The sequence below is a fragment of the Triticum urartu genome, chromosome 6 (genome assembly GCF_003073215.2).
Source record: "Triticum urartu cultivar G1812 chromosome 6, Tu2.1, whole genome shotgun sequence".
Lineage (NCBI taxonomy): Eukaryota > Viridiplantae > Streptophyta > Magnoliopsida > Poales > Poaceae > Triticum > Triticum urartu.
In genome coordinates, this window is record NC_053027.1 from 441,805,327 (window position 1) to 441,815,831 (window position 10,505).

The window sequence follows — 10,505 nt, forward strand, 5'->3', positions numbered from 1 at the left end:
TTGAACCGTTGGTTGAGATGCATGCGGGCGTGATTAAGGTGCGTAGAGTTAGCATCGCACATATCCAGACGTGAGCAAGCTGTGATGCATACATAAATCCAACGCCCGTGTGCGTGGTGCGTCGGCCTACGTCGGCTAGTGTCGGTGGACCCAAATCCTCAGCCGCTTCACGACCCGTGTGCGTGAGCGCGGGGCCCGCCCGCCGGGCAAGCCCCCTCCCCACAGTCGGTGGACCCCTGGTCCACACTCCACAGCCGCTCGACGACGCTCGCTCGCTCCACTCCATCGACTGTGCCGCTGTACTCACTCGTACTCACTCCCTTAATTTCTCTGAGCTGTACATGCGATTACAAACCCAATTTACAGCAGTACATTCAACGTATACACCAGACTACCATTCTACTCCGTATGCTCGTATGCCGTCCGTGACAAAGAGCTGCGGGCGTACGTAGTAGCGTAGCAGAGGAGCGTACAGTAGCCAGTGTGGAAAGGAGGGGGCAAAAGGCGATAGGGAAAAGCATGACAACGATATGAACGAAAGGAATCAGACAGCAACCTTCTTATTAGCCTCCTCCATACCCTCTCCCTCCTCCTCTTCCTCGTCTCCTCTTCTTCTTCTCCCCCTTGTCTCGAGAGCAAGCAAGAAGACGACTAGTAGCCGCTAGTAGCATGCGGCAGCAGCGCAAGGGATAGATAAGAGCCGGGGAGACAGAGAGGTATGGGGAAGAAACAAAGCCCTCGTTTCTCTCTGCGTGCGCGCGCGTGTGGGTTTGGGTGCTTGCGAGCTTCGATTTGTTCTCCCGCTCTAGCTTGCTTGTTTCTGAGTGCAACTGCTGGTTTGGATTTCACTGCGGGAGTTTGTTCGTTTGTTCATCCTCGTTCCGCGATTGAGCCCTAACCCTTTGGAGTTTTTCTTCTTCCCCCTCCCCCCCAGCTTCTTCTTGTCCAAGCTTCAGATCGATTCCGGCCAGGCAAAGACACAAACACACATATGAGATAGGTATCGCCTTCTCTACCTTTATCTTTGGTGTTTTCCTCCATCCTCGTCCGAGGGACAGCTTTCTGGCCTCTTCTTCTTTGCACGTTTCCTGAGTTTGTTCTTGGCATGTCTCTCATGGAAAGCGCTGCTTTTTCTTGAAGTGAGGGGAAATTTGCTGCTAGTTCCAACACCGGGCTACCAAAAGGGAAAGGTTACCCTGTTGCCGGTGAGCAGCTGCAGAAAGGGTGAATCTGAGCGGCGATGGCATCCAATTCATCGGCGGCGGCTGTCGCGGCGCTGTTCGGGATTAGGGAAGGGCACCAGCAGGACCAGATGAAGCCGCTGCTCGCCCAGCAGCAGCGGCAGCATGTCGTCGCGCCGCCCAGCGCGCTGTTGACGGCGGGGCCAGACCAGGCGGCCGTGGCGGCGCCACCGGTGAAGAAGAAGAGGACCATGCCAGGTATGATAAGAAACTGCCCTTCATGCAATTCCATTCGTGCATGCATAGCATCTCCTAGCGGACCTCGCTTGGAACTGCTAGGACTTTTTTCTAGATCATTCTGCTAGGAGTTTCCATCGGAGAGATCTTAGATGCAAGAACGGCAACTCTCTCAAGGGCTTGTGGTTTCTCCTTCTGTCGATCTTACTTTATCTGGCCCTTGTTTCTTGATTTCGAAATTTCGATTCACAACAGAAGAGACGCCTCCTTAAATAGGAGTTGCGTTAGAGCCCAAGATTTGTTTTCACTGGATTTATATGGAATGAAAATGGTCCCATATGTTCTTCAGTTCCAGTTCTCTCTCCCGGCCCCTTGTCGAGTGAATTTCTTCCGTGAGCTACCTCGATCCAAACCATGCTGGATGTGGTCGTCACATCTTTTTACTCACTGTATACTTCATTTAAAGCTGCTTGTAGTCTCACCTGAATAGTAGACTAGGGGAAAACCTAATTATTCCTAGTATTCATCCTGTTCATTCTTATTCCCTTTTTTTACTCATTCCAACCTCGGTAGATATACGAGTTTGCGTACGTAATTCCTTGTGCGTTCCAAGTAAAATTCCTTGGAATAAACTGTCAGTGCGGACTCACGGGTCACGAGTACTACCAGTTCAAATTGGAGAAAAAAAATAAAAGTTTTCTTGCAAGATTCCATGTACATGAGCTGTTATCCTCTTCACCCTTTTGCTCCTTGTTCCTCTTGCCAATTATGAGAGATACAGAGATAGTATAGGGGCCATGACGCGATCGTCGTCAATTCCTTTGTTCCCTATATTAGTTGCTGCAAATGCCCTTTTGCGTGTTTTCTTCCCCGAAGTCTCATGCAAATATTCTCCCCTTTGTTGCCTCCATTTGTCCCTTCCTCACCAAAACCAAAGGAAGAAACACCAGCAGTACGTTAACTGCTACCTCTCTCCCTCACACCATGCACCATTATTAGTCATAAGCTAATCGCGCACCGTTGCCTTATCACGCATTAGTACTTGTTTGCAAAACATGGCAACTTCTGTGCCCCTACCATTTCAAGCTCATTGTGCATGTTAATGCACAACCGTTACTATGCATGCTCAGTTGCTCACTACCTACATTAATTCTAGTGATCGATCGATATCAGATGTGCAATTGAGTTGGTTATGTTGCATTGATACATAACATACATGCAGACCCTGACGCGGAGGTAATCGCGCTGTCGCCCAAGACGCTGATGGCGACGAACCGGTTCGTGTGCGAGGTGTGCAACAAGGGGTTCCAGCGGGAGCAGAACCTGCAGCTGCACCGGCGCGGGCACAACCTGCCGTGGAAGCTGAAGCAGAAGGACCCGAACCAGGTGCAGCGGCGGCGGGTGTACCTGTGCCCGGAGCCGACGTGCGTGCACCACGAGCCCGGCCGCGCGCTGGGCGACCTCACCGGCATCAAGAAGCACTTCTGCCGCAAGCACGGCGAGAAGAAGTGGAAGTGCGACAAGTGCGCCAAGCGCTACGCCGTGCAGTCCGACTGGAAGGCGCACTCCAAGATCTGCGGCACCCGCGAGTACCGCTGCGACTGCGGCACCCTATTCTCACGGTATGTACGCACGTACTTGCTACTACCTCCCGTTGCTCGCTCGTTATACCTGCCTTACGTACGCACCGCCGCACACATGCATGCACGCACGGTTTTGCCAAGGACAAATCTGCGTTGGTCTCGGCATTGCATGCATGCACGCACCCAGGCGGCAAAGATATTGAATACTCCCATTTTTCATGGTCTACGTGCCGTCTTTCGATCGATGGATGACCTTTTGTGCTGGTGAGTGGTGACCCAAAACCTGCTGAGTGAGGGCCGGGTTAGGGTTTTGTCTGAACTGTCGCGCGCTTCTCTAGTGCATGCTTAATTTGTTTAAGGGAAGGTTTGCATGCCCGTGGAAGAGTGGGAAAGACGGAGAGAGAATGCCACACGTACGGGGGGACAAGATAAATCTGGGAATTAACCGAATGGGAACCTGCGTACACAGTCACACACACGTGATGCAAGTGTTCCCAGCTAATTCGTGTAGTTATCTTACTACCTACCATATGCATCTTGGTTGTATTCCCTTGCACGAGTACAGATGCACGCCGTACGCGTGCGTCACAGGCCACACTGCTGCTTGGATGATTACCCCGGGACGTCAATGTAGCACAATCTTCGCCCAAGCACGAGAGCATGGGCACACGTACACGCACGTTACACACACACTGACATACTCCCACAATTGGGTCGCCACGTAAGCAAGCTGGTCTGCCCGCATTGTCATGTGAGCTGGCTGCGTAGCTAGATGCGGCGCAGTGCCTTCCGTTGGCCGTGCCAGAAGCTCGATCAGAGCTAGCACGGCCAGGTTCACACACTTCACAGCTTTTCCTTGGATACGTTTACTCGATCCAGGCCCTCACAACCCTTCACGTGGGTGCAATTCTCAGGAGCTAGCAGCACAGCGAGATTCTCTCTCTCTCTCTCTCTCTCTCTCTCTCTCTCTCTCTCTACATCATTGAAGCATCTGGGCTGGAGCGGGTTGGTGACCCTATCTTTCACTAGCTCGGCACACATTTCTCTAATGGGGAGGAGGCGTATATGGGATGTATCGGCAGAAGCTGCCTTGATTGAGATATGAATTTTAATCATTTTCTTTTCACGGCAACTGCTCTCTTCATGCAACATCTCATTCAGATCAATAATTCTCAAGGACCCGGGACCCCCTCTCCCCTACTCCTAGCTAGGGATCGGTACAGCAGCCCTTGTTTTTCCTCTCATCTTCTTCCGGATCCAGTAATTCTTGATTGGTTACTCGGGATGCGAGCTTTACTGCAAATCAAGTCTTCTGAGGTGCTTACCCCATGGAAACCCTAGTGTCAGCTAACCGCGCAAATTTGTGCCTTGCTGCCTTTTCTCCTTGGAAGCTCTCTCCTGTGAGGAATCTAGCCATCCGATCCGTAGCTACTAGTACTAGCATAACATGAGAAGCAACCCGCTTAACTTGTTTCCTCCTTTTCCTCCTTGATTGACATGAGTTTCTGGGATCTCGAGCTGTCATTGAGTGTGAAAGAAGTGAAACCAACAGCTACAGTCAGATCCTACACCACAGACTCGAATGTATAAGTATAATTTAGGGACATATTATCTGATTGAAAATAAGTGTTACAAAGAGCTTCATAGAGACTATACTTTAATTTTGCGTTAGCGTGCGATGAATATTCGCCTCAAGTAATTAAATTCTCGTAACGCCCTAGAATATGCAATTATGAAAAAAAAACTGAGGGAAGGCGAGACTTTTGTGGGTAAAGTGATGTAAATATAGCGGCAAGAGTACTTATTAAAAGTTTATTACAGGACATATATGTGATGCTTATTAAATCCGCGTAAACTATGGGGTTGTTGATTCATGGAGTGACTAAAGTTCAGCAAAGGTCCCTCACTTTTATCCACATTAAAAAAAGATTGAGGGATCCATAGAACTTATCTAACATTGAAAAAGAAAAGTAAAGGCTTCTCATTAACTCATCTCTCACTATAGGTGAAAACATAAACAAAACTCATTATAGTTTGGATAATTTTGTAACACTTTATGCATTAGAAACATAAAAAGTACAATAATAAAACTAATATTTGTTAATATGGGATAATAAGCAGTCACTTAAGCTCAGTTTGATTCACTTTGGAGTGAAATTAGACTTGCAATTTGATGTCACGGGGAGACAGATTCAAGGAACGAGATTTCGCGAAACATTAAAGGCCACTTTGATTTGTATGATCCTAAAACACAGGAATAGGAAAATTGCAAGATTGAAATATCATGCCCATTCGAATTCTATAGGGCTTGGTTTGTTTGATCACGTCGCAGGAAAGACAAAAGATTCTTGACTGGCCGCTATTTTTCATGTGAAGTGCAAAGAAATCCGTAGGACAATTTCTTATCGGATTTAGTCCTATGTATCAAACAGCCTATATTGGAGAACTTCCCTTTTTAAGATATAGCATCGATTGATGCACACAGCTCTCTACTACTGCATAGTTTTAACATCTATAGTGTGTGATACAATAGGACAAGGCCATGCAAACCAAATACTCCCTCTGTTCCTAAATATTTGTTTTTTTAGAGATTTCAAATGGACTATCACATACGGATGTATATACACATATTCTAGAATATAGATTCACTCATTTTGCTCTGTATGTAGTCACTTGTTGAAATCTCTAGAAAGACAAATATTTAGGAATGGAGGGAGTAGTAATAAGATTACAAAATCTGAACTTTCAAATGAAAAATCCGTAAGGATTCCAATCCTCCAATATTTCTTCCTTTGAACCAAAAAATCCCTTAAATGAATTACGTCAATATTTCTTTGGAAATCCTTTGAACCAAAAATATCTCTTCAATGAATCCTCCAATATTTCTTTGAAAATCCTTTGAACCAAAAAAATCCCTTAAATGGATCTGTAAGGTTTATTTTAGCAACTTGTTTCATATTTCTTTTGTTTACCCTTGCTTACTATGGATACAATCATATAGATGGAAAATTTCAAGAAGGCAAGCTAAAATTCCAAAAGAGAGGGAAAGAGACATAAATTGTGGATTATCCAACAGTTAAACTGGTTACATGATCGCCAGACAATTTTTGACATCCAATACACACTTATAAATAAAAGATAAAAATATACCATTGACGTACAACAATTCATCATATTTTTCTTAACACAGTACAATCGCATATGCTTAGATTCACGCACATACACTTATCTTTAGACTACCCACGGTAGGAGTAACATAGTACTCCCTCCATTCCAAAATATAGTGCGCCCGCGCTTCTCGAGGTTCAACTTTGACCATAAATTTAACCAACGAGACCAACTGGGGCGGGAGAAAAAATTATATAATTGAAAACTTCTTTCGAATACGAATTCACTGATATAATTTTTGCTCCCGCCGCAATCGGTCTTGATAGTTAAATTTACGGTCAAAGTTGAAGCACGTGAATAGAGGAAGCACTACATTGTGGAACGGAGGGAGTAGATGGTAACATCACACTTATCTAGACAAAATAGATTATGTGACATGTAATTAATGAAGAAAGAGAGGCATGTGGTAACATAGCTACTTACAATAACATCACACATATTAAGAAAAGATAAGTCTACAACCTAATAAATGAAGTGATTCATGAGACAATACATATGTTACTACCCATTGTGGAGGTAGTAATATAGACTAGTAACATATGCATGTTACTACTCTAAGTTAGTCCCCAGTGTGACTAGTCTTATGAACGCACGCACACACATCCTACCGCTATGATTATGATTACATCTGATATACTTATTAGCTGGCACAAATATTGAGATCTTCGTCAAACAATTCATGGTAGTCACACCCCTTATATATATGCATGCATAGATGCTTTTTTTTCCTCTAAACAAAAGTGGCTATACTGTACTCAGCTGCCCGTCCACGCCCGTTTTTTTTTGCTGAGGGGGTACAGTGCACCCAAGTTTTTTCTATATGCAACATGCTGTAAAAAATACAGAATATTTGGTACTACACTGTTGGCTTTGCACGGATGACAAGACAGCATATATGGCTTGCATCTGGGCAACTTCACGTGTTCCCAGTGTGACTGTGAAGCAGTACTGTCCTTACATTCCAGTCCTAGCATTTCATGAGGCAAATAAAACCCTTGTTTGACATAGGAGTATTTTGCAAGCAACTCATGCATAGGAGTACTACACTGTGTGCAGCGCTCTATACCTATACTTTGTCTTTAATTTGGCTATTATGATGCAACTGCAGGCTGCAGCATGTTATGTTCATGCGTATAGGAGCACTCAACCGTCACTAACTACTTCTGCATGCACTCATGCATGTTTCCATGCAGGAGGGACAGCTTTATCACCCACAGGGCCTTCTGCGACGCCCTCGCCCAGGAAAGCGCGCGGCTGCCGCCCGGGGCCGGCCACCTCTACGGCGCCACCGGCGCGGCCAACATGGCACTCAGCCTCTCGCAGGTCGGCTCCTCTCTCCACGACGCGCACGGTCAATACCACCAGGCGTCCTCGGATCTCCTCCGCTTCGGCGGTGGCGGTGGCGGCGGCATGGCTGCCCGCCTCGACCACCTCCTGTCGTCGTCCAACGCCCCGTCCTTCCGCCACCTGCCACCTCCACAAGCGCCGCCCTTCCACCTCGGCTCGGCGCAGGAGTTCGTCGACGGGAATGGATCGCCCGCGTTCTTGCAGGGCAAACCGTTCCACGGCCTCATGCAGCTCCCGGATCTCCAGGGAAACGGCTCCGGCGGCACGTCGTCGTCGGCTCCTGGTCTTTTCAACCTGGGATACATCGCCAACAGTGGCAATAGCTCCGGTACCTCCAGCCACGGCCACGCGAGTCAGGGACACATGGCCAATGACCAGATCAGCGAAGGAGGCGGCGGCGGAGGTGCTGGTTCTGAGAATTCGGGCGCGGCGTTCTTCAGCGCCGGTGGGAACTTTTCCGGTGGCGACCACCAGGTTGCTCCTTCTGGGATGTACAACGAGCAATCCGTGATGATGCCGCAGATGTCGGCGACGGCGCTGCTCCAGAAGGCGGCGCAGATGGGCTCTAGCACAAGCGCAGACGGCGGTGGCGCGTCCGTGTTCGGTGGTTTCATGGGCTCGTCCGTTCCGCAGGGCCGCGCACCCATGCTCGACCAGGGACAGATGCACCTGCAGAGCCTGATGAACTCGCTGGCCGGCGGCGGCAATGGTGGCGGAATGTTTGGCGGCGCCAACGGCCGCGGCATGATTGATCCGAGGCTGTATGATATGGATCAGCACGAGGTCAAATTTAGCCAGGGCCGTGGCGGCGGCGTCGGCGGCGGGGACGTGACGCGGGACTTTCTTGGCGTCGGTGGCAGAGGGGACATGATGAGGGGGATGTCGGTGGCAAGGGGAGAGAACCACAGCGGCAGCAACATGAGCTTCTTGGAGGCGGAGATGAAGTCGGCCTCGTCGCCATTCAATGGAGGCAGGATGCAGTGAAGAGCTTGTAGAAAGGCATTGAGCTGGCTTGCTGAAGCTCCATCCTATAGTGAGCGAGTTGGGATCTTGGGATACATCATACATCCATGGAACAAGCTGTTTACAAAGGTTTGCACTTGGCAGCACAAATCTTTTGACTTGAGAGAGCAAGGTTGGGATTCCTCTACCAATTCATGAAGAGCCAGATCAACCGGAACCGTGAGACGAGACTATATATTTAGTGGCTGCTTTCCTGTTCATGTTTTGTTACTGTAGTTGAACCTTGTTAAATTGGGTTAATTCATACCGTCCGGAAGAGATAGTTGCATATACCGTAAGGTTTGTAGCTCGCTTTGTGAGGGATGATCAAAACTTGACCACCCCAACTCAATCTATTTTGTTCTTGCTCTTTCTTCACTATGAACTAGCAGAATCAGGCCTGCATTTGCGCGGATAGATTTCCTTTTATCATTGTATATTGTATTCATGTTTTTCTCTTTCTACTAATATAATACTTCCCTTGTCACTAAATATAAAACGTATTTGCAAAAAAGGTTTTATATCTAGTTACAAGGGCAGAATTATGACCTGGTAGTGAATGCTCCCGCGAGCCGGCAGGTTAGCGCTTGGTGCATCGGGATGCCAGGCTGAACCATCAATGGCGCAATTTTGGTGGGGTGATGATGCTAGCCATAAGAGAATGCATTAGAGCAACTCCACTCGTTTGACCCCCCCCAGCGCATAGGCCGGTGCTTCGGATACTCGCCCGACGCTTTTTAGGCCCTAAGGGTAATCTAGGTCCCAGCCACGTCCCCAGGTGCCGCCCCCAAGGCGTCGTAAATTCGAACCTGTCCATTCCCGCTGCCAAAAAACGCCACAAGTCTGGCGATCAGCGACACAAAGTCCCGGCGATCGGCGATCACCTTGCCACAGTTCGGTGATCAATAAAAAGTTCGGCGTTCAAAAGAAAGGACGTGTAGGCAATGCATTAAACGACGGCGTCGGCCTCCGGCGTCGAACCCGCCGTGCGCGTCGCCGTCGGCATAGCCAGGCGAGGGCGTGCAACCCCAGCGGTGTGGCGACGACGAGAAGCCGGCTGGCAACCCGACCCTCTGCTGGCTCCAGGACGCGTACGGGCCGTGGCCGCCGCCGGGTGGATTCATCATCCCCGCGCGAGACGCCTCGGCTTGTTCGGCCGCGCGATCTGCCTGCTCCGCCACGGCCGCCGCCAGCGCCGCCCTGTCCCGGGCCTTCTTGGTGTTAGCCCTGTTCCACCGGTCGGTGGTGACAGCCTCCCGGCGCTGAACTTTCGCCTTCCAGTCGGTGTTAAACATGCCCGGGGGCTTGGACAACGGCGCCCTCTGCTTTCTCTGCTCCGGCTGGGTGGTGGCGGTGGCGTTGGCATCGGTGGTGGCGCGGGGGGGGGCATGTACTTCTTCGGCGGCATGGCGGCTGGATGAAGCGGAGGAGAATGGCGGGAGGAAGAGGGAATTGAGGGAAACGGAGGGGGGAAAGCAGGGGGGAGGGAGCGGCGGGGGACGATGACATGTACCTAGGGTAGGGCAATAAACCTGATCTAAGAACCCCTCCCAAGGACACTTCCCTACAATCTAAGACAATCAAAGGACAGCAAGTTCTACGGACTGGAATCACCTGAGTGCATACCCACTCGACTGATATCTCCACTCGAATATCCCAATTCCATTCGACCAGTACGTCATCACTCGACCATACAAGAAACCACTCGGAGTATAGAAGATCAAGCGTCATTCAGGATGGCAACGGTCAGGCGTTCACTCCGTAGTATTAATGACCAGTTATAAGACTTTATTGCTGGCGTTACCAGTTACGCCTCGCCTTAATGTACATTGAACTCTTTGTAACGTGGGCTGGCTGGGGTCCTGGCGCACTCTATATAAGCCACCCCCCTCCACTGGGACAAGGGTTCACACCCCCTGTAACTTCACGCATAATCCAATCGACCAAGCCTCCGGGCACCGAGACGTAGGGACGTTACTTCCTCCGC

At 49.3% G+C, this 10,505-nt stretch overlaps 1 protein-coding gene across 2 annotated transcripts; it reads left to right on the forward strand.

The window, feature by feature from the left end:
• The first annotated feature begins 549 nt into the window (after positions 1–549).
• LOC125514072 (protein indeterminate-domain 5, chloroplastic-like) lies at positions 550–8,896 on the forward strand. Of its 2 annotated transcripts, none has more exons than XM_048679322.1 (5): positions 550–836; positions 935–1,000; positions 1,141–1,439; positions 2,641–3,040; positions 7,363–8,896. In XM_048679322.1, exons 3-5 carry the CDS (start codon positions 1,241–1,243, stop codon positions 8,498–8,500), a joined length of 1,737 nt encoding a protein of 578 aa, XP_048535279.1. In that variant the 5' UTR covers positions 550–836; positions 935–1,000; positions 1,141–1,240; the 3' UTR covers positions 8,501–8,896. The 2 variants fall into 2 exon arrangements, with proteins under 2 accessions (XP_048535279.1, XP_048535278.1); XM_048679321.1 differs by having other exon boundaries at positions 551–716.
• The last annotated feature ends 1,609 nt before the right edge of the window (positions 8,897–10,505 follow it).